The sequence below is a fragment of the Arachis stenosperma genome, chromosome 8 (genome assembly GCF_014773155.1).
Source record: "Arachis stenosperma cultivar V10309 chromosome 8, arast.V10309.gnm1.PFL2, whole genome shotgun sequence".
NCBI lineage: Eukaryota > Viridiplantae > Streptophyta > Magnoliopsida > Fabales > Fabaceae > Arachis > Arachis stenosperma.
This window is the reverse complement of record NC_080384.1, coordinates 32,577,337-32,604,503: the sequence shown is the minus strand read 5'-3', so window position 1 is coordinate 32,604,503 and position 27,167 is coordinate 32,577,337. Positions and strand designations below refer to the sequence as shown.

The 27,167-nt window shown below is 35.4% G+C and overlaps 3 protein-coding genes across 3 annotated transcripts; 2 read left to right on the top strand and 1 right to left on the bottom strand.

Annotated features, from left to right (window-relative positions):
* The first annotated feature begins 12,519 nt into the window (after positions 1 to 12,519).
* LOC130945814 (uncharacterized) lies at positions 12,520 to 16,117 on the top strand. Its single transcript, XM_057874510.1, has 8 exons — positions 12,520 to 12,606; positions 12,676 to 12,774; positions 12,856 to 13,004; positions 13,590 to 13,866; positions 13,992 to 14,095; positions 14,148 to 14,321; positions 15,239 to 15,299; positions 15,989 to 16,117. The coding sequence occupies exons 1-8, from the start codon at positions 12,520 to 12,522 to the stop codon at positions 16,115 to 16,117; spliced, it is 1,080 nt and encodes a 359-aa protein (XP_057730493.1).
* A 4,334-nt stretch (positions 16,118 to 20,451) lies between these two features.
* Positions 20,452 to 22,020, top strand: LOC130943817 (uncharacterized). The gene is made up of 3 exons (XM_057871845.1): positions 20,452 to 20,638; positions 21,160 to 21,239; positions 21,573 to 22,020. Exons 1-3 carry the CDS (start codon positions 20,525 to 20,527, stop codon positions 21,649 to 21,651), a joined length of 273 nt encoding a protein of 90 aa, XP_057727828.1. The 5' UTR covers positions 20,452 to 20,524; the 3' UTR covers positions 21,652 to 22,020.
* A 2,729-nt stretch (positions 22,021 to 24,749) lies between these two features.
* LOC130943816 (glutamate receptor 3.5-like) lies at positions 24,750 to 26,739 on the bottom strand. The gene is made up of 2 exons (XM_057871844.1): positions 26,550 to 26,739; positions 24,750 to 26,029 (listed from the first exon to the last, which is right to left on the bottom strand). The coding sequence occupies exon 2, from the start codon at positions 26,016 to 26,018 to the stop codon at positions 24,900 to 24,902; it is 1,119 nt and encodes a 372-aa protein (XP_057727827.1). The 5' UTR covers positions 26,019 to 26,029; positions 26,550 to 26,739; the 3' UTR covers positions 24,750 to 24,899.
* Between the last annotated feature and the right edge of the window lie 428 nt (positions 26,740 to 27,167).

The window sequence follows — 27,167 nt, the reverse complement described above, 5'->3', positions numbered from 1 at the left end:
ATGAAGAGATGAGAAGAAAGTCACAAGGTACATCGACTACACATTCAGATGTTCTTGTTTCTGAGTCTAGGGGGAGAAGCAAAAGTCGAGGTCCTAAAGGTAGAGATCAAAGCAGAAGCAAGTCTCGAGGAAAGTATAAGAATATTGAGTGTCATCATTGCGGTCAAAAGGGACATGTGAAGAGATTTTGTTGGCAGCTAAAGAAGGAGAAAGCCAAGGCAAGTAAAGAAAAGAGCAAAAATAAAGATGATGGTAACAAGGAAGACAAGGTTAATGTAACTCATGATGATTTTCTTGTTGTTGAGGAGTTTGAATCTGTTAACCTTGTTGATAATAGCACTAGTTGGGTGATTGATAGCGGTGCTTCTATTCATGTTACATCTAGGAGGGATTTGTTTACGTCCTATACTCCTGGTGATTTTGGTGATGTGAAAATGGCTCATCAAGGTGTTGCAAAATGTGTTGGTGTTGGACAAGTTTGTTTAGAAACCTCCAACGGTACCAAGTTGACTTTGAAGCGTGTGAAGCATGTTCCAGATATTCGTTTGAACTTACTTTCTGTTGGTAAGTTGTGTGATGAAGACTTGAATAGCTCATTTTCTCGTGATAGCTGGAAGCTCACCAAGGGTTCCATGGTTGTTGCTAGAGGTACAAGACACTCTACTCTTTATTTAACTCAAGCAAAGATTATGAAAGATGTTGTTAATGCTGCTGAGTTTGTTGATGAAACTGATTTATGGCATAAGAGATTATGTCATATGAGTGAGAAAGGCATGAATATGTTATCCAAGAGGAATCTTTTATCTGGTTGTAAGGTTGCTTTGCAAAAGTGCAATCATTGTTTTGCTGGAAAACAAAACAGGGTCTCTTTTAAGAGCCATCCACCTTCAAGAAAGCCGGAGATACTTGACTTGGTGCATTCTGATGTATGTGGGCCGATGAAGACAAGAACACTTGGAGGGTCTATCTATTTTGTAACCTTTATTGATGATCATTCTAGAAAATTATGGGTTTACACTTTGAAGACCAAAGATCAAGTTTTGAATGTGTTCAAGCAATTTCAAGCTTCTGTTGAAAGAGAAACTGGGAAGAAGTTGAAATGCATTCGTACTGACAATGGTGGTGAGTACTCAGGTCCATTTGATGCTTATTGTAAAGAGTATGGTATAAGACATCAGAAGACTCCTCCGAAGACTCCTCAGTTGAATGGCTTGGCTGAAAGGATGAACAGAACATTGGTTGAAAGAGTTAGGTGCTTGTTGTCACAATCTGGATTGGCAAAATCCTTTTGGGGTGAAGCTTTGAGCACTGTTGTTCATGTCTTGAACCGGACACCATGTGTTCCCTTGCAATTTGAAGTGCCAGAGAAGGTATGGTCAGGTAAAGATGTTTCTTATGATCATTTAAGAGTCTTTGGATGTAAAGCTTTTGTTCATATTCCCAAAGATGAGAGATCTAAGCTTGATGTAAAGACTAGGCAGTGTATTTTATTGGCTATGGCATGGATGAGTTTGGTTACAGGTTTTATGATCCTGTTAACAAGAAGGTGATTCGGAGTAGAGATGTTGTCTTTGTTGAAGACCAAACATTGAAGGATGTTGATCATGCGGAGAAGCCAATGGTTCAGCCTAGTGATGATTTTTCTGACTTGGATATTACTCCCTCTATGCCTATGGTAGAAGATGGTAGAATTGAAGCTCAAAATAATGAGCATGATACAAGTGCAGGTGAAGATGGAACAGTTGATCCGATACTTGATGAAGTTGGTGATGATGATCAAGATGAAGAACCAGCTTTAGAAATTCCTGCAAATGCACTTAGAAGGTCTACAAGAGAGAGAAAGCCTTCGTCAAGATATTCTCCACATGAGTTTGTTTTGTTGACTGACGGGGGAGAACCTGAATGCTTTGGAGAGGCTGTTGAAGATGAAAGTAAAGCTCAATGGCTTGAAGCTATGCAAGAAGAAATGAAGTCCTTGCTTGAGAATGATACCTATGAGTTGGTGAAGCTACCGAAGGGTATGCGAGTTTTGAAGAACAAATGGGTATTCAGAATCAAGAATGAAGAACGCAATTCTAAGCCTCGGTATAAGGCTAGATTGGTTGTTAGAGGTTTTAGCCAGAGAAAAGGTGTTGATTATGAGGAGATCTTTTCTCCTGTTGTGAGGATGTCATCCATTCGTGCTGTGCTTGGATTAGCAGCATCTCTTGATTTGGAGATTGAGCAAATGGATGTGAAGACCGCTTTTCTTCATGGTGATTTAGATAAGGAGATCTACATGGAGCAACCGGAGGGCTTTGTTGTTAAAGGAAAGGAAGATTTTGTGTGCAAGCTTAAGAAGAGTCTTTATGGGTTGAAGCAAGCTCCAAGACAGTGGTACAAGAAGTTTGAATCTGTTATGGAGAAGCATGGTTACCGTAAGACAACTTCAGATCATTGTGTATTTGTGCAAAAATTTTCTGATGATGATTTTATCATTCTTTTGCTTTATGTGGATGATATTTTGATTGTGGGCAAGAATGCTTTGAGGATTAATGAGTTGAAGAAACAGTTGAGCAAGTTCTTTGCTATGAAGGACTTGGGTCCTGCCAAACAAATTTTGGGCATGACTATTACTCGTTATAGAGATTCCAAGAAGCTTTATTTGTCACAGGAGAAGTACATAAAGAAAGTGCTTCAAAGGTTTGGCATGAATGATGCCAAATGTGTTGCTAGTTCTTTTGCTCCTCATTTTAAGTTGAGTACCAAGCAGTGTCCAACCACTGATGAGGAGAAACAAGCAATGGATGAAATTCCTTATGCCTCAGCTGTTGGAAGCTTGATGTATGCTATGGTGTGTACTAGACCAGACATTGCTCATGCGGTTGGTACTGTGAGTCGTTTTCTCTCTAATCCAGGTAAAGAACATTGGAATGCTGTTAAATGGATTATGAGATATCTCAAAGGTACAACTAACTTGAGTTTGAGTTTTGGTGGTGAGAAACCTTTGCTAGTTGGCTTTACTGATGCAGACATGGCAGGAGATATTGATTCTCGAAAGTCTACTTCAGGTTATTTGGTCAAGTTTGCAGGGGGAGCTATTTCATGGCAGTCAAGGCTACAGAAGTGTGTTGCACTTTCTACCACAGAGGCAGAGTTTATTGCAGCAACTGAAGCATGTAAAGAGTTGTTGTGGATGAAGAAGTTTCTTGCAGCACTTGGTTTTAAGCAAGACTGTTATGTCTTGTTGTGTGATAGCCAAAGTGCTATTCATCTTGCCAAGAATTCTACTTTTCATCCAAGATCTAAACATATCGATGTTAGGTATCATTGGATACGGGATGTGTTAGATTCCAAGTTGTTGGAACTTGAGAAAGTTCATACTGATGACAATGGTGCTGATATGATGACAAAAGCATTGTCAAGAGAAAAGTTTGAAACATGTTGTTTGATCGCCGGAATGGCGAGGGCCTCCACCTAGTCGAGAAGGGGGAGATTTGTTGGGTTTTTTCTCTCCTTTGTGAGGCCCAAGCCCAACATTTTGAGGGTGTCTCTTGCACCCATTGTGCGACAACCCTAATCAGTTTTTGAGTGTCATTGAGAGTGATAGAGAGTAGCCACAAAAGAGAGAAAGAAAGGGAAAAACAGAATTTTCGTTTTTGTCCAAAGCAGCAAATTTCAAATGGCAGTTTCTCAGTTGTTCACCGTTGGATCGGCTTGAAATTTAAAGTGCGTGTTCCTATCATCTTGTTCTTCATTCTGATCGGTGGAGATGTTGATTGGAGGTTTGCAGTAGGAGAAATTGGTTTCGCAAGAGAGAAATTAGGTTTCCCGTTTTTACACAGAGCAGCAATCTTGGAACGGCAGTTTCTCATTCTTTCACCGTTGGATCGACGTGAAATTTAAACTGTAGATTCTTCACATTTTGGTCTTCATTCTGAACGGTGGAGATTTTAATTGGAGGTCTGCAGAGGGAGAAATTGGCTTCGACATCTGCTCTGTTTTTTTGGGTATATTTCATCTTCTTGCCTATTATTTGTGAGCTTTGGTGCATTGATGTTTTGGCTGGTTATATGCACATTTTTGTACTTTGTTTGAGACTCTCTTGTACCTCATTTGATTATAGTGGAGCTATTTCATTGGTCTGGACGACCCGTGGTTTTTACCTCTCACATTGAGGGGGTTTTCCACGTTAAAATCTCGGTGTGTTCTTGTTATTGCTTTACTTGCTATATTTGCTTGTTATAGTTGCTGCCATATTGCGTTGTGAGTGCTTCCATATTGTTCTTGTGTTGGACATTTGTGTCGTTTCCGCTGTTGGGCTCTTTCATACTGGTATCAGAGCTTCAGTTCGGTGGGATTTATTCTTAGTATGCTCTGTGGTTGCAGCCTAGTCTGACCTTCCACATCAGAAAAGAATTTTGTCCTGTGGCTTGAGATTGACCTTTGGTTGCTGTTGTTGTTGCTGGAAGGCAGTGTGACTCTGTGAGAGTGCAGTTTGGAAAGGTTCTGGCTAAGGAAAGACTTGGTATTTAAGTGTGTCCATTGTGACCCACCTCTCTTTCCTGGGGACCCTTCCTAGTGCACGGTCTACAGTTGAGTTATACTATTCCAGTATACGGTTGCAACAATGTCAGGATATTCAAGTGCTGTGAAGCTTGAAATAGAGAAATTTGATGGAAGAATCAATTTTGGCTTGTGGCAAATACAAGTCAAGGATGTGTTGATACAATCAGGTTTGCACAAGGCGTTGAAGGAGAAGATCTCTGGTATGAAGATGATGTTCTCTAGAAAACGAGAAGTATCCTCATGGTATTGCCGCAGTGCCATGGATAAGGATAAGTTGTGGCAATCGGGTCCACAATTGCACACGGGCATTGGTTGGCGTTGAGATGCAAGGTGTGTGGCGGAGTTATGTCGATGGCTGAAGAACTTTCAGGAAAAGCCAATTTGGAAGTTGCACCATGAATTTTCAGCAAGGTTTCGATCTGTACCAAGGCGAAATGCTTGGAGTGGTCAAATTCCAAGTGAGTATACTTTCATGGTGGAGTATGATAGTTCTCTGAACTATGATTGTCGGTATAGACAATGGCAGCAAAGAATTGTCGGTGTTGACAATGGAAGCTGAAGATGTGTGACTATTTCAATCAAGGTGGAGATTGTTAGAATTTGGTTGAATTAGTCCCACATTGCTTAGGATAGCAAATGGAGTGGGTGGCCTAGGCTATAAATATGAGGCTAAGTTCTCCATTTGTTTTTGCACCAGTCAGAAACACTTTAAGCTTGTATCTGATTTTTCTTTTCCTCTGTACTCTTTGATTAGAGAGTGTTGTGAGGTGTAGTTAGATATTTGCTTTGAGAGAGTGTGGGTGTACTGGGGTGCCGGTGAGAGAAAGAAGTCTATGTGTTGTAACAATTTTCACATAGTGATATTCTCTGGTTGTCATTTGACAACGGTCGTGGTTTTTTCTCCGGTAATTGGAGTTTCCACGTTAAATTCTTGTGTTGTGATTGTGTCTATTTTATTTCTCTGTCAAAGGTGTTTTCTCAAGGGGGAATGGTGTCTTATTCCCAACAAGTGGTATCAGAGCCGATGGTTAATCGGTCTAGTGGTTTTAAGGGGTATTCAAGGTGAAGCATCGAAAGTCTTCCCGGCAAAGGTGGTCCGGGCGGCGTGTCCCGCGGTGTTTTGCGGCGGTGTGATGGACGAATACTCATGGTGGTGGAGGAGCTAGAGGGGAGTTGATGCTTGATGTGGAGGCTCACACTTGAGGGGGAGATTGTTAGTATTGCAAGTGTGAGGAGTGTTGAAGTTAGTCCCACATCAAAGAAAGCATGGAAGAGTGAGGAGTTTATAAGATGAGAGACCCATTAACTTGACACCTTAAGGTTTTGAGTTGGATGTGGCGTCATCTCATCTTATGTTCTCTCACTTGATTCCTCTCCGAATCTCCCCGATTGTCAAGAGCTCCCCATGGTTGGCCCAACACTATGCATATATGACATATAAACATGTTTAATATCATATCCCACATCTAGGTGTTGATTTAGACGCACAAAAGAAAATGTTTAAAGTGTTTACTTGTAGTGTCAATCTCTCTAACGTAACAGCAGTAAAAGGAGCAAGCTCCCATAAATATGAAAGTATGGGTTGGTTATCAATTTCAACATCAAAATATCAAATGTTCAAATTGAGTGGTCTCTGCTTCATATATAAGACTGATATTTGCTCCTAAAATGTAGTATGATCCTAGCTTTGACCATAGATTTTACATCAAGGGAAATGAATAATGTTTCTTTTTTCTTCTTTTTTTTTATCGCTCGAAAACTACGTCTAATTTTGTCAAAATTGATTATTGTTATCCAGTAATAGGGAATTGAATTACTTTATTATTTTTCTATATATGTCGCAATAATCAAACATATATTACTTATATGATTAATTTCTTTAAGCAAGGTACTTTGATTTGATCGAGAATTTAGGTTGAATTTATTTATAAGGATAAGACACTGAAATAAAAATATAAAGATATAAAATTACGTTTAGCGGATGAAATATAGGCAGAAATAATATATTTAAAAAATTAAATTAGTGTAATGAAATATTAACGAAAGATACAATTTATTTTGTATTTTTTTTAGAGAAAAGCTTAGTATACAAGCGATTAGGTCTTGTAACTATTACAAGTTCATTAACGCCTAATCCACTAAAACGCGCTGCAACTTCTACGTCACTTACACGCGCTATACAAAGATCTCGCGTTTGTATAACTACCAAATTTAAAAGATTTGTTTCCTTCTTTGTTTTCTTTCTTTTCAAATTTCATCGTTCTTCTTCTCGCGCGTCTTCCCCTGATTTTTCGATCGTTCTTTTCCTCTCCTTTCTCATTGGTTTGTTCTTCGTCATTGACGTTAGTTTTTCTCTCTGTAACTCCAGCTTCGTTTTGACATGGTGTATTTATAGTTTTTGACATGGTGTATTCTGTAACCTCTCTGTTGTTGATGACCAGTTTATTCCGAAGATTGGAATGACCTTTATCACCCTTGAAGATGCTGGAAAATTTTACAGGAACTATACCAAGGTTGCAGGTTTTTTTACAAGAGTTCGGAGCACAAATAGAAAGGAAAACGAGATTAAGAATCAATTGATTACATGTAGCAGAGAGGGAAAATGAAACTCTCATAGCAAAGACTCATTTGATAGGAATTGGAATGATTTTCTGCTAAACTTTGGTCTTGTGGACAACAAGTGGCTTTCATGTAGTGTTGGGTTAAAATCTGCAGTAGAGGTGTAAATTTAATTTTTTATCAGGTGTATTTATAGTCTGTGTTTGGGTGTATTATGCAGATCTCTATGCAGACCGTCATATATGGGTTTCAATCTATCTGATCACCACTTCATATTATAGTACCTGTAAATTAGAAATTTTGAATACACCAGAGAGAGTTTAATTAATTTTGGACTTGTGGACAACAAGTGGCTTTCAGGTAGTGTTGGGTTAAAATCTGCAGCAGGGGTGTAAATTTAATTTTTTATCGGGTGTATTTATAGTCTGTGTTTGGGTGTATTATGCAGATCTCTATGCAGACCGTCATATATGGGTTCCAATCTATCTGGATCACCACTTCATATTATAGTACCTGTAAATCAGACATTTTGAATACACCAGAGAGAGTTTAATTAATTTTGGTCTTGTGGACAACAAGTGGCTTTCAGGTAGTGTTGGGTTAAAATCTGCAGCAGAGGTGTAAATTTAATTTTTTATCGGGTGTATTTATAGTCTGTGTTTGGGTGTATTATGCAGATCTCTATGCAGACCGTCATATATGGGTTCCAATCTATCTGGATCACCACTTCATATTATAGTACCTGTAAATCAGAAATTTTGAATACACTAGAGAGAGTTTAATTAATTTTGGTCTTGTGGACAACAAGTGGCTTTCAGGTAGTGTTGGGTTAAAATCTGCAGCAGTGGTGTAAATTTAATTTTTTATCGGGTGTATTTATAGTCTGTGTTTGGGTGTATTATGCAGATCTCTATGCAGACCGTCATATATGGGTTCCAATCTATCTGGATCACCACTTCATATTATAGTACCTGTAAATCAGACATTTTGAATACACCAGAGAGAGTTTAATTATGGAAAAAAATTTACTTATAATTGGATCAAATATATTTACACCATGTGTTCAATTTCTTAGAACAAGAAGATCAATAAAACCTAGAAGAACATAGAAGAACAGTAAAACATAGTTCTTCGATTTCGAAATCAGAAACAGAAATGTGGAAAATGTACAAGATGAGTAAAACAATAACGTACCTTGAATAATATTTTGTTGATGGTTTCTGCTATTATTCGCGACGAGTTCAAATGTCTCTTCAGTTTGGAATGTTGCTCGAAACTTGAGGATTTGTGTTATCTTTAAAGGAGAAGAGGAAGAGTGAGCCATAACGAGCGGTTTTTTCGAAGCGTAATCGTTCGAGTGACGCGCGTGAAATTGACGCTCCATTTAAAGAGAGAGAGTGCGCGTGGATTAAACCTGAGTTGGGCCAACTTGTAAGGATTGTATGCGTTATTTGCTTGTATGTGTAGCGGGGCCCTTTTTTTTATTATTCTTATTAATTTTTTATAATTTTATTTTTTATTGTTATAATTTTTTTAAACTTTTGAAATAACAAAATAAAAATAAATTAAATTTTTATAATTTGTTTTAATTTATTATCAAATAAAATATAAAAATATTAATTTTTATTTTTATATTTTTTTATCTTATTTTTAATATCTTATTTTATCTTATTCTTAGAACCAAATACAGTGTTAATGTTGTAGAACTTTATCCATCCTTGTTAAAGAATCTCTACATGATCACATATAGTTGCGACTAAAACATCTCAACTACTTTGTTTGCTAAGATTCTTGAAAAAGATGCATCACCTCAAAGGATTGTTGCGGTACCTATCTGTTTTCAATAATTGGTATCAACATTACATAGATTTCATCTATAAAATTTTACTCTATATATTTTATCATATACTAAACACAACAAACCTTACGTAAAACAATTTAGGGGAATAGTTTGTTGACATTTTTTTCGGAAGGATTATTGAACACTTTCAATGATATTATATGGATAATATATACTAACAAATAACATTGAGTAAAAACATTTATTAATGCAGTCAATCCTTAACAGGTAGGGTAACAATCAACTAATTAGGTTTTTAAAAAATAAGAGGGAGTGTGGGTGGAAAACAGGGAGGAGTAGGCATAGAAAATAAGAGAAAGATGAGAGTTTAGAACCGAAAAAAGCACAAAAAATTAGAGAATGGATCTTTTTCAATCTTCATGGATAACTTTTCTGAAAATATATCGAATAGAGAGTTGTTTCAGTTATTCAACTTGACGGGATGTATAAATGATATATATTTATCACGAAAATAAAAAAGTGATAATATATATATTTTTGCATTCATACGTTACACCACGAAGGGGGCCTTGATGGCTATAAGGGAAATGAATCGAATGAGGTTGAGAGAAAATGTTATTTTTGTGGGGGAAGCAAAGTATAGGAGAATATCGGGTACGAATGAAATGAAGAGAACTCCGAGAAAAGAAGGTGATCAAAATACTACTCTTCACCGGCCACAACGAGAGGAGGTTTAGATAGAGGGCCGGATGAATACAAAAGAACCAAGAAAGGAGATGAAAGATCTAAATCTACATGAAAACAGGTGGACAAAAAATGTGGAAGTAGTTGTGGTAAAAAAAATTTGGACTGGTTACAGAAAAGTCTCGTGGGAAGAACAATGATTGCTATTAATTTTAACTCTTTGAAAGATTAGATTGCGAAAAACCTGCCTCAAGTCATCCAAGTACGAGAATTAGGCGCATACAAAGTTTTACTGACTTTTGATAGTGTGTTAAGCATTAAAGAGACATACACTTTTAAAATGAATAGTATTCTACAATTTTTTCATAGTGTATGGAGATGGGAAGAGTCGGAGCAAAGTGAAATTAGAAAAGTGTGGTTAGAATATTTTGGAGTTCTGTTGCATGCTTGGTCTGTGAAAATGTTTAAAACCATAGGAGGTCAATGGGGTGAAGTAGTTGGGTGCGATACGATGACAGAATTGTGTAATTGCTTTAATGTTGGACGAGTACAAATTGATGCATGTGTTATGGACGTGATCAATGAATGAATACATATTACAATAGGCATCAATAGCTTTGATATTTTGGTAAAAGAGGTGGGACGCGAGATATATGGAATAAGTTGTAAGTTGGATAATGACTGATGGAGACACAAGTTGTGAACAACAACAAAAAAATACTACAGGTAACTATACAGATGCGGCTGTTAGGTTAGTGGGGCAATCAAACTTACCGAAATGCGTAGACTAGGCGGCAGAACTGCTAATGGCAGTGACGCGGGAGAGTGAAGAAGCTAAGGATAGAATGGTAATTTCAGAAAGTATTTTAAACGAGTAGGTTAATGAAAATTTAAAAGAGAATCATTTTAACGTACAAATCAAATAATGATGTTATTGAAGGGAGTGCTGATTTTGTGGGGGGTGCCATTATGAGTAATAAAGAAGATTCAGATAAAACTGTATCTTAAATTTTTGACAACTTGAATTGTGGGCCGCAAGGGAGTGCCATAAGGGTAAAAATAATAAACACTAGCATTAAAAAAAGCTAGACCAAAAATACTAGTAATTACAATATGGGCTATGCAATTCATTTGGCCCAACTAATTCCTCAGGCTCAACCTTGAGGGGCGCTGGGACAGGCAAGTTGAGTGTTCCGGGTCTGGTGAAACCGGGTCGTGTGGAGCGCAATAACCTAAGGGAGAGCCGACCCGTTCATAGCGCAACAGCTAGAGGAAGGATTCATGGAGGTGGAGGCGCTAAATTGACCCAAGACACACAAGCACGACGAGCTGGAAAAGGACGAGGGTTGAAACGTGGGAGTCATGGCTTCGAGAACCGTATTGTTGTGGTGAATGATGGGCCTGTGGTTGAGAAGGTTGTGAATGATGGAAGTGGCGGTGTAGAGGCGTTTGGGAACGAGGAAGTCATGGTGGTACCAGCTGAGTTGGAGGATGAAAGGATTAGAGGAATTGAGACGGATGATAATGCTGAGCTCCCGGCGGATAGAGGCTATGGAGATGATGGAGCTGTCGAAGGTAAAAATGGTGGAATCGGGGAGGTTAGTGACGATGGAAACTTTGGGGATATTTATGGGAAAAACGGTTTAGATGGGGAGAACAAGTTTGTAAGTGAAGCTGAAGACAGAAGCTGGGCAAATAAGAAAGTTGATGTTATTGATGTTGTAAATGGACGTAGTGGATCGAAGGTAGATCGGAGGATGTTGGTGCAGGGTAGGGATGGAGTTGTAGATACTCAAAGGAGGGAAGACGGGGATAAAAATGATGAGAAAATTGGTGATAATCAGAGTTCAACTTTGGAGGAGCAGATATTGGAAAACAAGAGGACATGTGAAGTAGCAGTGGAGTCTGGTGTAATATTGTACAACGAAGAAGATGATATTATGGCTATTCTCTAAGTTCAAAATGAAAAAATTACTAAAAAATGAAAATTGACAAAACAAAAGGCGAAAGCAAGATGGTGCAGACTTAAGAATAAAAATAAGGTGTGTAATAGCCTTTTAAAATAATCTTTAGTTTGTGGAATGTTAGTGGGTTGAGAAGGGATGAAAAGTTTAGAATGATAAATGACCTAAAGAAAAAATATAGACTGAATATGTTAGGTTTGATTGAGATTAAAAGGCATGTAGTGACGAAGTTTGATGTAACAAGTTTTTGGGAGTATGATGGTGCTGGGTGGGAATATATTGAGTCTGATGGTGTATCGGGTGGGTTGTTGTTAATATGGGATGAAATAATTTTTAAAATGAGTAATCGTTATAAAGGGGAGAGATGGTTGTGTGTGGAAGGGATCATATTAAAGAATAATTTCAACTGTGCTTTTTTCTTGGTTTATGGTGTTCATACTAGAGATGAGAAACTTGTTGCGTGGGAAGAGTTGAGCTATACAACTGGATTATGCTAGGTTCCTTGTTGCTTCATGGGAGACTTTAATGAGATTGTAGAAGTAGAGGAAAGAAAAGGTGTTGCTAGCTTAATAGTATCTGCTAAAGAAGTCAAGAATTGGATACAAGATATGCGCTTAGTGGACTTACCACTTAATGACTGTAAGTTTACTTGGTTCAGAAGTTGTTCCTGCAGTCGGATTGATAGAATTCTGGTTATTCTGGAATGGGTTGAAGAGTTCCTAAAAATGTGCTTAAAAGGAGGACCAAGAGGCTTGTCAGATCATTGCTCGATGATAGTGGAAGGTACAAGGTTAAGATGTGGACTTAGACCGTTCCGGAGCTTAAACTCATGGTTTATACATGAAGATTTTCTAAGAATGGTTAAAGAGGAATGAAGGGAGATTATGGGAGATACATTTCATAGCTAAATTGAAGACCTTGACGATTCCTCTGGGGAGATGGCACAGAGACAATTTTGGCGACATGGATAAGAAAATTATGAAGTTTGAGGAAGAGATCAAGAAGATAGATGACATGGTAAGCAATGTGGTATATGATGGAATAGTGGAGGTAAGAAGACAGGCGTTAGTGACTTGTTATGAGAAGTAGTTTGTGAGAAAAGAATTGCATTGGAAACAGATGTCGCGATCCCGACTTGCGAAGGACATGGAGAAAAACACCAGGTACTTCCACAACATAGCTTTAACAAGAAGGATGAATAACATGATTGATGCGCTGGTAATTAATGGAAGGTTAGTAAGAAATCAAGCAAGAATAAAAATTGCTATCAGAGAGTTTTACAAAAAATTATATCATCAGGAAGAGTCTCTTATGGTGGGTTTTAGGGATGGACTGGTGGATATGATAGCTGAAGAGGATTCTGCGGCTTTGGAGGTGTTGCCGTCGATTGAGGAGTATAGAGATGTAGTGTGGGACTGTGAATCATCTAGGGCCCCAGGAAGTGATGGGTACAACATGAACTTCATTAAGAAGTGCTAGGATGAGAAATTTAAGAGTGGCAATATGCACCCTATCCGCGGGTACCCAACCTGGCCCCACTCGGTCGGATAGGGTTGCCAACCTGATCTGCAGCAGTAGGATAGGGTGCGGGTAGGGTTCTCGTACGGGTCGGGTAGGGTGCGGGTTAAGCTTCAACCCTACCTGATCAACCCGCACCCTATATATGTATATGTTATATACTTATATAAAAATATGTTTCAAGGGGATGTTGAACCAAAACCTCTCACTAAATGCAAAAGATCGTTAGCCACTAAAAAAAAGGCCATTAATTGATAATTTAATACTTTTTTTACATAAAAATTAGTTCTATTTTAAATTATCATCAACTTATATAATAATGTTGCATCTTTTTTGTAACCCGCAGGTAGGGTCGGTACTCGCAGGTTAAGAACGGGTAGGATTAGGGTTGAGATATTCTCAATCTGTCGGTAGGGTAGAGTTGAGTTATATAAAAATCTCAACCCACAGGTAGGGTTAGGGTTGGCTCCAAACTCTATCCTACTATACCCATTGCCACCCTTATATGAGATTAGGGTTGAGTTCACGGTAACTGTGTTGGGATTCTTTCAGACATCTAGGTTACCGACAGATTCTAATATCACATGGGTTGCATTGGCACCAAAGTTCATTGGGGTTAAGGAGATTAAGGACCTTGGACCAATTAGCATGGTTGGTTGTGTGTATAAGGTGATTTTTAAGGTATTGGTTAGGAGGATGAGATCAGTTATGCCAGGCTTGGTTGAAGAAACTCAGAGTGCATTTGTCAAGGGTCGGAAAATACATGATGAGGCTCTTATTGCTTGTGAAACTGTACATTGGCCTAAAATGAGAAAAAAAGAAGCGGGAATAATTAAGCTGGATTTTTAAAAGGCATATGATATGGTCAAGTGGAGTTTTGTAGACATTGTTATGCAGAAAATGGGTTTTGGGCGAAGGTGAAGGGGGTGGGTTATAGAGTGTGTCGGCACAACTTCTATGTCAATGTTGATAAATGGTTCACCAACGAAGCCGTTCAAGATGGAAATAGGTCTGAGATAAGGTGATCCTCTATCTCCATTCTTGTTTGTACTTATTGTTAATATCCTACATAGAATGATTGGAGAGTCAGTTAGAAACGGCTGGATATCCCCATTATTCATTGAGAGAGACAATATAGAATTGTCACATCTTCAGTTTATCGATGAGACTGTGTTATTTTGTCTACCAAAGGAGGAGATTATTAAGAACTACAAGAGGCTTCTACGATGCTTTGAGTTGATGTTGAGGTTAAGTATCAATTTTGACAAATTCAATTTGATCCTAATCAATTGTGAACAACAGTGGGTTTGAAGTATTTGCAGTTTGTTGGGGTGCAAGGAAGCTACTCTTCTGATCAAATACCTTGGAATTCCTTTAGGAGCTAACCCAAGGTTGGTCAAGACTTGGAAGCCAATTATAGACAAAGTAGAGGAGAAGCTCAGCTTATGAAAATCTAAGGTACTCAATAAAGCGGGAAAGTTGGTGCTCATCAAAGCAGTATTAAATAGCCAGTCGGTATATTATTTAAGCTTATATAAGATGTTGAAGGCTGTTGCGGAGAAACTGATTTCATTATAGAGAAGGTTCTTGTGGAGTAAAGATGATGGAAGGAATGGTATGGCTTTGGTTAGATGAAAAGTGGTCCAAGCTCCAAAAAAGCTAAATGGGTTAGGAGTGGTGGTAGAGGTTTTCAAAGGAGGAGTGCTCGTTGTGGAAGAAGGTGGTATGCTCTTGTAATAATCTCTCCCTCTAATGAACTATTATCCACCTCGACATTAGCTACTAGAGTTGGTCCATGGAAGGATATTTGTCAGCTACAGATAAAGGAGCAACATATAAGAGACAAGATGATAATTGGCTTGTCCATGGAGATTGGTGATGGCAGAAGAACTCATTTCTGAAAAGATGTCTGGCTAAGTTGTGGTCCTCTAAAGGACAAGTTTCCAAGGCTCTACTCGGTTTCAATCCAAAAAGAATTTGTCATAGGGGGTTTATGGGTTATAGGATGAGTTAGAGTGGATTTGGAACTTCCAATGGAGGCGTGAGGTATTCCAATGGGAGTTGGAACTTGTGAATCAATTACACGATACTTTGAGGCCGGTTAAACTAGCTTTTAGAGTTGTTTGAAAGTTTGACAGGATTTTCTACTAACTCTTTTGTGCAGGTATTACAGGCAAGAATGCTTCCAGATGAGTATGATGGTTGGAAGTATCAACGAAAAAGAGGTAAGTCTTGTACAAGGACTCGGTTTTATCTTCTCTAATTATGATGGTTGGAAGTATCCTAGGAGAGAAAGTTGTGATGGAGGAAGACTTTTCCAACTCGAAAGATTGCTAGTACAATAAAGAGGAGGAATGGAGTAAACCCTTCGATCCGTGTCCATTAATTCCTGTGTCTAAGAATGAATGACGAATGGTATAAGCCATGGAAGGCGGCTTTAATGGTGAAAACTCTTTGGAAAGAGAGTCACTTTTGCATTCATGGAGCAACGTCTTTATCATAGGGATTGGGTGAATAAGAAAACAATAAAAGTTATAGATATAGATTGCGACTACTTTCTGGTGCATTTTTCAAAATAAGAAGATTAACTTCATGCTCTTCTTGGAAGTCCATGGATAATTCTTGGGCATTACCTGATCGTTCAATGTTGAAGGCCTTTTTCCTATCCTCAGAAAGTATGGAGAAGAATGTTGCAGTATAGGTCAGAATTTCTAATCTGCCGATTGAGTCGTATAACCACCATTTTCTATGGAGGGTTGGATCAGTTATTAGTCATATGCTGAAGATTTATCAAACTACGTTCAATCACTCTAAAAGAAGGCTCGTATGGATTCGCATTGCGAAATCCTTCTGACAAGAAAGTTAGTTCCTAAAATCTCTATTCTAAGCAACAATCTTAATATTGAATATGAAGGTTTGCACTTTATATGCTTCTCATGTGACAAATATGACCACAAGACGGATCAGTGCTCTAAATTTGCCGTCACTAAGACCCAGCAATCGAATTTGGTTACTGCATCCAGCTAAGGAGGGGATGGACTAGTGAAGGGAGGGACCAGCTCTTTGATGGAAACTATTATTCAGGAAAGTCCCAATTCGGGAGAGAAAGTTAAGGCCGAGCAAAGTCCTCCCATTTTGGGTTTTGGATGATGGTCAAATGACCAATTAGAAAGAAGCAAGAAAATATTTTGATTGAAAATAAAGAACAATTTGAAAAAAGAATGACACTCAAATAAGGCGAGTGCTAAAGAAAATCCTATCAATAGTAAAGAGGGGAGATCGTGTTTTGATATCCTGAACGAAGAGAGTTGAGGGGTGAATCAACGAGAAAGTACGTGTACAAGGTATTCATGTTGAAACCATGCAAGATGGACCACACCAAATCAAGCCCAAATAGAAGACCAAACAAGTAAGCTTGAGATTAGGAAAACCTTGTAGCCTACTACAGAAAAAAATTTCCAAATGTCCAAAAAGGCCTCTTCCATAAAGATTGGGCCTATTATGCTGAAGAAGGAGTTCAAGTCCAAATAGAAGAATCTGAAGAAGGTATCTATCTCAAAATGCTAAACTCCAAAAAATAAAGAGAAAGTCTAGGGGCCAACAGATTTTTTGATTTTTAGCCATCAATTAGTCATCAATGATATTTTTAACGGTGTGAGATTGCATCTAATGGTGTTGAATCATTCAATTTTCTTTTGATGGTTAAGTGCTGGCCAGAATTTAACAAAAGTACTGGTCCCTAACACTCCTCAAAAATGAATGAGAACTCTTATCTAAAACTCAAGAACCCATACGCGAAGAAGATGGAGATGAATATGCTTGCTAGAATCAAGGATCTCGAAGCAATAATGGGATTCATCTTAATTATGACTTGTTATTTGATTGCCAGTAATGACATTCTATGATTGAAAAGTGCTGGTTAATTTTATTTTTTGTATTCTGTTGTTTTCAGGGCTTTGCCCTGCTTTTCCCATAAAAATAAAGAACAATTTCAAAAAAAAATGACGCTCAAATAAGGCGAGTACTAAAAAAAATTCTATCAATATTAAAGAGGGGGATCGCGTTTTGATATCTTGAATAAAGAGAGCTGAAGAGTGAATCTGATAGTAACGAGGACCTACATGTACAAAGTACTCATATTGAAATTATGCAAGACGGACCGCATCTAAAATAAGCACAAATAAAAGACCAAACAATTAAGTTTGAGGTTAGAAAAATCTTGCGGCCTACTATGAAAAAAGATCTCAAGGATCCAAAAAGGCTTCTTCCATAAAGATTAGGCCTATCATGTTTAAGAAGGGATTCAAGTCCATACAGAAGAATCTAGAAAAGGTATTTATATCAAATGTTACACCCAAAAAAATGAATGAGAACTCCTTTCTAAAATTCAAGAATCCATATGTGAAGGAGATGGAGATGGAGATGGAGATGGAGATGCTTGCTAGAATGAGGGATCTTTAGAAGCAACAATGAAAAGCGTTCGACTTTATTATGCCTTATTAATTGAATATAATTGCACTCTATAATTGAGAAGTACTGATTAATTTTATTTTTTTTATTTTGTTATTTTCAAAGTCTTGTCCCGCTTTTTTCATTAAAAAAAATAAAATAATATAATGCTAATATGAATAATAATGATTTGATTGTAATAAATAATAACGATTTTTTATTTAAATAAACAAAATTAATTATTTATTCAACTAAATAGATTTTTTAATTTTTATTATTTTAAATATTTAAGCATAATTTTGCTGCCACAAAGAGCAAAATCAAAGACTAATTGACTGCACTGTTACTCGTATAAAATTTGCCCTATAAATATCGCTGATTTTCTGTTTGCGATGAACAGGATTTTCTTTCGCGATTTCGCTGCTAGTATCAGCGATATTTATTAAATTCAATTCTCGCGAAATTCACTGATAGTAACAGTATAATCCATATAATCCTTGATTTCGCTCTTTTTGTTCGCGAAATCATGTTTAAATATTTAAAACGGTAAAAAAATTAAAAATTTATTTAATTCAGTAAATAATTAATTTTATTTATTTAAATAAAAAAGTAAAATAATAACCCTTTTTATTTTCCATGTACCTATAGGGTAAAGAATTAAATCTCTTAATTAAATATTAGGTGTCCATTTTTAGGTTAATTTTACTTAAAATGGCACAAACATGATTTTTAAGCTTAAAATAACATAAAAAGTGAAGAGTTGTTTAGATACGTCAACGTATTTATATATCGATTTTACTTTATTCTTCTTTTATTTGTTTAGGTCAACGAATATACTTGTATTATTGACATTTTCAGAAGGGGTTCCTTCTTTAGATTTCTTTTTATCCTATTAACTCTAGTATTTTATAATAGATATTATTTTAACATTAGTATTTTTTAACTTTGGATAATGGTCAAACAACCAATTAGGAAGAAACAAGAAAAAATTTTGACTGAAAATAAAGACTAATTTAAAAAAAGAATGACACTCGAATAAGACAAGTGCTAAAGAAAATTCTATCAATAATAAAGAGGAAAAATCGCATTACTTATATTCTAAAGTTTAGTATTTTTTTTTTCTTTTAGCCACTTATTGCTCTCTTGTCTGAGTCAAATCCCATTTGAATACACAAAATGGTTAGGAAAAAGAGAATAATAATACATTAAAATTTTGGTTAGCATATATAGGTTTATAAGCTTAGGTCTAGACATGGTCTATTGATATCTTGAACGAAGAGATCTAAGGGGTAAATCTGATAGTAACGAGAACGTACGTGTATAAGGTTCTCATGTTGAAACCATGCAAGATGGGCAGCTCCTAAAATAAGTCCAAATAAAAAATCAAACAAGTAAACTTGAGGTTAGAAAAAAATTTGTGGTCTGCTACGAAAAAGATTTCATGAATTGTAAAAGATCTTTTCTATAAAGATTGGGCCTATCATGCTCAAGAAGGGGTTTCAAGTCCAAATAGAAGAATTCAAAAAGGTATCTATCTTAAATGTAAACCCCAAAACGTAAATAAAAACTCTTCTCTAAAACTCAAGAATCCATACATGCGGGAGATGGAGATGGATATGCTTGTTAGAATAAAGGATCTCGAGAAGCAACAATGAAAAGCCTTCGATTTTATTATGCCTTGTTATTTGATTGTAATGACACTCTATAGTTGAGAAGTGTTGATTAATTTTATTTTTCTCGTCTTATTATTTTGGGGTCTTATCTCATTTTTTTCATTAAAAAAATGATAAATCAATATAATGTTAATATGAATAATAATGATTTGATTGTAATAAATAATAATATTTTGTTATTTAAATAAAAAAATTAATTATTTATTAAATTAAAGAGATTTTTAGATTTTTATTATTTTAAATATTTAAGCATAATTTTGCTGGTACAAAAAACAAAATTAAGGATTACATTGATCGCGTTATTACTGACAGCGAAATTTGCTTCATAAATATCACTGATTTTCTTTTGTGATAAACAAGATTTTCTTTTGTGATTTTGCTACCAGTGAAATTTATTGAATTCAATGCTTGCGTCATTCACTGATAGTAACGAGGTAATCCATATATTCCTTGATTTTGCTCTTTGTACCAGTGAAATCATGTTTAAATATTTAAAACAATAAAAAAAATTAAAATTCTATTTAATTGAGTAAATAATTAATTTTATTTATTTACATAAATAATAACCTTTTTTGTTTTTCATGTACACTATAGGGACAATAATTGAATCTCTTAATTAAGTACTTGGTGTGTATATTTAAATTAATTTTACTCAAAATATCACACACATCATTTTTAAGGACAAAATAACATAAAAAGTGAAGAATTGTTTAGATACCTCAATTCATTTACATGTCGATTTTATTTTATTCTTCTTTTATTTGTTTAGGTCATAGAATATACTTGTATTGTTTACCTCTAAAGAAGTAATTCATTTTTTGGATTTTTTTATCCTACTAAGTTTAAAATTTTATAATAGATATTATTTTAACACTAGTATTTTTTAATAGTTAATATATGTGTTCATTTTATTAATTAAAAATAACTTAAATATATAATTAATTAATAATAACTATATTTTTATATAAATATTAAAAATATTTGATGTATGAATAATATCACATTTTTTTATTTTCTATGATATTTTTCAACCTAAAATGTTAATGACTAATTCGTCACGGATAGTTTTATTTAAAAGTGTGCTATTAGCCAATAAATTATTACATGCATAGAATGAAATTCGAACCTTGACACTTATTTAAAATATTTATTATTTTTTGGTGTGCTCTTCCTTCAAGATGGGCCTGGCCCACTTAGTATTTTTTGTTTTAAAAACTTATTGGGGCCAAGTTGAAAAAGTAGGCCCATTAGTCCAAATCAAGGAGCAGAATGAACCAGTAGAGAGTAGCTCCAAGGACAGGTTCAGTTGAATTGCACAGAAGAAGAAGATGAGCGAGCCGAGGCCAGTGCCGAGGAGAGAGAGTCCATGGGGAATCACCGGAGAGGGTCATCGTGAACCCAAAGCTCACCGATGTAACGACCGTGTTGAAGATGTCGTTCAGGTGAAACCCCCTTCATCAATTTCAACTCCATTTTTCCAATTGTCTTCTTTTCTTTGAAAGTCGCTTCATTTGTGTTCCAAAGTTTCTTTTTTTGTGAGGAACATTTCGTAATTTGGTGTTTTGGACATGTTGATTGTATTCTTGTGATAAGGTTCCAATGAGGGCGTGTGATTTTTTTTTAGTCATGGTTGTTTAGTTTCATTTCGTGGAATTTTGCCCTGAGAAAATTGTAATTGATCCCTAAGTTTCATAGTTTTAATAGTGACAATGGAAGCATTCTTGCCACTAACATGAAACTTTCTAAATTGTGTCTCAATTAGTAAAATCTGTGGAAATCTCATTAGAACACAAGATAGAGGAGAGAAATATGCAAATTATATATATATATATATATATAACCTATTAGAATGGTCATGATGGAATGACTCATGGGATTTAAGTTTTCAGGTCTTTGGTTATTTCACTTGTTATCTTTATTTAGTTGGTATAAACTTGCTGTTATTATTTCACAAATTGTGCAGGCTTGTTTTGAGGGGAACCCATTTAAGACAGTTCCAGGGCCTTTCAAGCTCTTCTGGAAATGCATGCGTTCTAAACCTGGGTGAGTATTATTATCATCATCTATCTATGCTGGAATATGAATATCTTTACTACTGAATGTTGTGAATTAGTTCAACATTCAATTTCAACATATACATGTCTATGTGGTATATACTATTACTATATTACATTTGTTACGCCATAAGTTCTTGAAACCTAGAGAATTAGTCATTATTAGAATCATATCAACTATTTCTTGATTACTCATACAATGAAGCTGGCAATTTTATTGCGGGCAGGAGTTTTCCTAATTCTTAAATAGCCCGAAAAGTTTTCCAGTTACATTTTTGTGAGTATTCTGTCATGTTGCTTATGACTGTTTTGGATTTTGCAGCGAGGAACCAACAGAGCCATTTACCTATCTGGATTTGGAACCTCCAAAGAGAGAGGAGAAACCTGTAAAAGTTGAGTAATTCCACTCCTACAAATCCCTTTGGTTTTCAACTTCATTCCTCAACATGGATGGTTTTTATGCAGATCGTATGTAACTAAACCTATGTTTGTTATTTTGCTATGCAAAATGGGTATCCTGTGCATCTTGTTCTGCAGTATATGTTGGCATGTTGCTTGTCCAATAAAAAACATGGCCACTTGCATTGTTGAAATAACTTTTACAATAATTTCTTGATCACATGTTTATTGTTATAATCGCCACAAATTGCATGTCTGTTACATAGAATGTAAATTCCTAGTGTTTGCCACTCCTTGCTCTACCATTTGCTGTAAAATTAAAATGATAAAACAAACCTCTTTTCTAAGGAATGATAATGTTGTCTTTCAAACTTCTAAGTTTCCTTTTTATTCGATTAGAACATTGAGTTAATTTTGAAATGTTTGGAATAGAACAAAAAGAAGTGGATATTTTGGATTAATGTATGTATAATTTTGTTATATTATTGGCAGTTCAATTAAGCTGGCAATAATATTAATAAACTATATCTTGCACTTTCCCTTAGGCCAAATTTAAATTCTAAGAGAATTATAGACTAGTCTAGCTAACTCATATGATTGTATGAGAAAAATGTATTGCCAGTTATAAATATAAATAAAATGTAATACCAAATACAAAGCATATATGAAATAATTAAGGGAAGTACAGGGTCCTTTTTCTTATAATTTTTAAAAAATAAGCTTATGCTTTACCCAGAAAGGATAAACAAATAAGCTTTGCAGCTGAAAAACAAGACAGTATCATGCATAGGTTGTAAGCATGTTCCCATAAAAAACATGTGGAATGGGCGACTGGCGTGTAAATCCCCATTTTGGTCCCTAAGATCCACACGATTACCTATTTTGGTCTCTAAAATTTAAAATTACCTATATTGGTCTTTCAGATTCAAGTTTAGGCACTAATGTAGTCCATCGACTCTTTCCGATGATGACTAAGCAAACAGAGTGCTCAGATAACACCCTTCCTGCCACGTTGGATGATGGGTAAACGACGTCGTTTATCCTTGGCACCCAAACAAGTCAGAAATGTCGTCGTTTTGTATATGAAGGGAGAAGAAACGATGGAGACCCAAAATAAAGTATTCGTCTTCTTCTCTACCTCTACTATTCTTCATTTCTAACTTGTTTAGACGCTAAAGGTAAACGATGTCGTTTACTTATCATTTAGCGTGGTAGGGAGGGTGTAATCTCAGCCCTTCGTTTGTCTAGTCATCGTCGGAAAGAATTGAGGGACCATATTAGTGCTCGGATTTGAATCTAGAGGACCAACATAGGTAATTTTAAATTTCAGAGACCAAAATGAATAATCGCGTAAATCTCAGGACCAAAATGGGGATTTAGTTGGCGACTGGCCATATTGTTTATTTAGATGAATAATTTTAAGTAACTTTTATAATTATTGGCGGATAAGACCTATGCGAAATTCTTTAATAATGCATAATTATATATTTATTTTTGCAGATTTGTGTATCTAACAATGATTGTAATTATCTTCCTTTAAACAACAAAGAAAAAATATCTTTAAAAAATAAGGAGCAAACTGGCGGCATCTCTATAGGATAATTATTTAGGTTTAGTTAATCAGTATCTTAAGAACTTATATTAATATTATTATTAATAAAAAAATGCAAATTTATTTTAATAAACATATAAATAAATACATTAAAAATTTAAATTTTATATATATATTTTTTTATATAAAAACGTGTTAACATGTATGAGAACACCTATTAGCTAAACTTAATTATAATACAGAACTCATTAACCAATAAAAAATCTTAATAATGTGAATGTGGTTGATGAGATACAAAGATTCCTCTAAAAATTACTAGCTTTGATGGTAGCTGAGGCCTGAGGGTCTACATCTATAGGATAAGATCATTAAACTTAATTTGCTGTATTATATATTCATATTGCAAGAGAGAATAATTTGTTACCGATTAAGGGCTAATACTCTTGGATAAACCAAATTATATCCAAAAGGTTTAGCCCTTTGAATAATGTTCCTTATAATAATATAAAAGTGGTGTTTTGTAGGGAAAATATATTTTTTGTAAAATTTTAAAAATATTTTTAAATTTTATTTTATTTTAATTTTGTATCAGAAGTTTTGATTTGCATTAAATATATCCCTTAATTACTACTTCATTAACAATGTTACAAAAATATTTGTAATTAAAATTAAATAAGGACTATTTAATAATTGTTAAAAAATTTAAAAAGTATATTTTGTTATGGGACCATTTAATAGTCCAAATATATTTGAGACTATCGAATTCAGTGTCCTTTAACATGAGCAATTAGCTTTTAGTTATCAAATATTATTACTAAATTGGTCTTAAAATTTTTTAAAATTAATTGTCAAAAATATATTTAATATAAATAAAAATTTTTTGGAACAAAATTAAAATAAAATAAAATTTACAAATATTTTTAAAATTTTTGACAAATTTCAACGATAAAAAATATTTTTTACCCTAATCTATATCTTAGCATCTATTATATTCCTCAGAATAGAAGCAGACGAAAAATAAAACTAAGAGAAATTCTTTTTGTGACCATTTTTATAATTGTATAACAAAAGTAAGAGAAGTAATACAAAGTAGAATAGAAAAATTTTCAAGGTTGATTAAGAGGGCTAGGAGTTAGATTGATTCACCACTAAACTTACACTTTTATCACTCTTGTGCTTAAGTATCTCTTTAATTTCTGCTTCTCTCTTATCCACAAATTCAATCAAGTCCTTGAAACTAGCAATTTTGATTTTAGGCCTTGTTGATTGAATTTCTTCATCATCTGATTGCTTAGCCTTTGGTCTGAATTTGGAGTACTGACAAAAGAATACAATCAAAGCAAGGAAGCATGCAATGCCACATACAAGGAAGAGGCCCCAGAAACTTCTCAGTAAGAGTTGATTCGAGTTCTCATCGAGTTGCATAGCGCAATCCTGGTTCGACAGCCATTTGTCATGGATCTTTTCCAGCTCCCCATTTTCCGAGAGTCAAAGAATTGTTGCTGATAAATCATCAACAAAAGGAGAATGAATCCCTCTGAAATGCCTGTGATTAAATTAACAATCATGAGAATAAGATACTTACTTAACACGCAAGTAATATTCGCTAGCCTCTGATCACTTTTTTCCTTCACAAAATCTTGAAAGTATAAAACAGAAACCGGTGGCGCCCTATTAACAACCTTCCTTCAATTGGAGTTATAGAAAAGTTCTAATACTAAGAAAATGTTGATACACAAAAAACTTTGGAAATACCCATCCTTTTGGTGTATCTGTAGTCTCTCCAGGCCATATAACACTGTAAAGGCGCCGGCTGCTTGTCGAAGTGTTAGGTGGTTTCAAATACAAGATTTCAGGAGCTATAACTGATAGACTAGAGTAATTAGACCAATAACCGATTCTTCGTCTGATGATATCATATGCCGGGTGAATCAGATTTTTATCTGTATCAAACTTAAATAGTCCACTCACACCGGTGAAGTTCATTCTCAAAATTGTCTGTAGAAACTTATCACCTTGATCAAACATGCGAAGCAAAGAAAAGTTGAACATGCTTGCATTTGTGCCATGCAACTGAGTGTCACAGGAGAAAGATATGTTTCCACCTTCATTGAGAAAAGCATCAAGAGAATGTGCTGCTAAGCAAACAGAATCATATCCATATAATGCATAAGAGTTTATGCCTGCAGTTAAATTTTTGTATCGGCTCTTCAACTGGGAGATGAAACTCTTCTTAAAATCAGTATCAGGTGTGTGATGCCTCAAAGCAACAACACCTTGCAGGAGATTGGTTGTGTCATCATTAACTGCCAGCTCCATAGAATCCAGCACAGAAGGAAGCCAATCCGTTGCAATCCACACATAGCCACTACTAATCATTCCAAGCTTGTTGGCAGTATAAAAAATTGACAAGCCAGAATCAGGATTAACATGCAGCACATAGATGCGAGATTCCATCAAGTTCACATGATTCAACAAGTCACTGATGTCACTCATTGCAGCTCCAGGAGGAAATGCAGCCTTATAAGATATCTTGGCACGCTTCTTAGCAAGCGCATTGCCTAACACTGAAATTCCATTTCTTCCATTGTCATCATCTACATAAATAGCTATTACCTCCCTCCACTGATAATAATCAACCAACTGGAAACAGTCACTTGGCATGGTGCGGATGAAATATGGATACTGGAGTGATGATAGAGAAGGGTCTGTCGCGAATGAGAGCAGAGGAACATGGAGTTCATTAACCACATTAGAGATGAGATGAGCTATTCCAGATGATTGTGGACCAATTACAGCAACTACATCATTCTCCATCAACTGCAAAGCTACATCATCAACAAAATCAACAAACAAAGCTTGTTCACTTCTTTTTCATACACCAAAAAAAATAAAATTAAAAAGTGCAACAGAGTTGACAATTAGTACTATGTAAACATGATCCACTCAAACGCTTTCATCACTGCTGTTACATTAGATTCTATTGAAATGAGATACTAACATGTTAATGATAAATTGGGAATATTTTCTAGCTTCAAGTTTCTGTTAACCAAATCAATGCCTTGAATTCAAGATCTCTTGTTAAGCAAGCACAGTGCACTCCTTCAGCTAAACCATGCGTTTGTTGGTATCTACTTTCTCTTGTTTGTATACATATATGGTAATTCATACGCAAAAACTGAACCTGATTATGCAATGAATCATATATTTTCTGTGAAGAATATGGTGCAAGGTGGAACACATATATAGCTTCAATCGCAACTAATTGAAGGGAAAAAAAAAATGTACAAAGAAATAACAAATAAGTAACTACTCCTATAACTTGGTTTCTAAAAGGTTGGGAAATACCATCTGCTATTCCAAGAAACCTGCTGCAATCTGTATCATGCAAGATAAGTTCAAGTTTAGTGTGAGGGAGAATGCTTGTGTTGCCATTAACATCATCAATAGCATCAAGTATTGCAGGTCTAGCTGTTCTTCCAATGACAGAATTCACAGTAAAGAGTGCTCCAATTCTCAAAACATTTGGTTTAGGATCAACAGTAGAATCTGCAAAGGTACTTCCTTTTCTACCCGAAACTTGCAGGACCATAAAACCAAAAGCAACAGAACCATCATGTTGCCATGCCTTGTGATTGAAAGCAGCTCCATTTTCTAGAGAAGAATCTCTGAAAAATCACAAAGCAAGAATCATCATTGCATGTGTTAGATATATAACCAATTACGTGCCTTTAACTATCAGTTTTAGAGATAAGAATAGGTTATCCGAGATTATCTCTAACTGACCACACTTCATAGTATGTAAGAACTATTATGAACTCATCATCAATTCATATATGTATATGCATGTAATAGCAATCATCACTCTCTCACTCAGCTTTCAAGTTTCAAGCATCATCAAGCATTCCTTGCCAACTTCAAGAATGAATGAGCATTGAGCACAGAAAATAGTAACACTAATCTTCC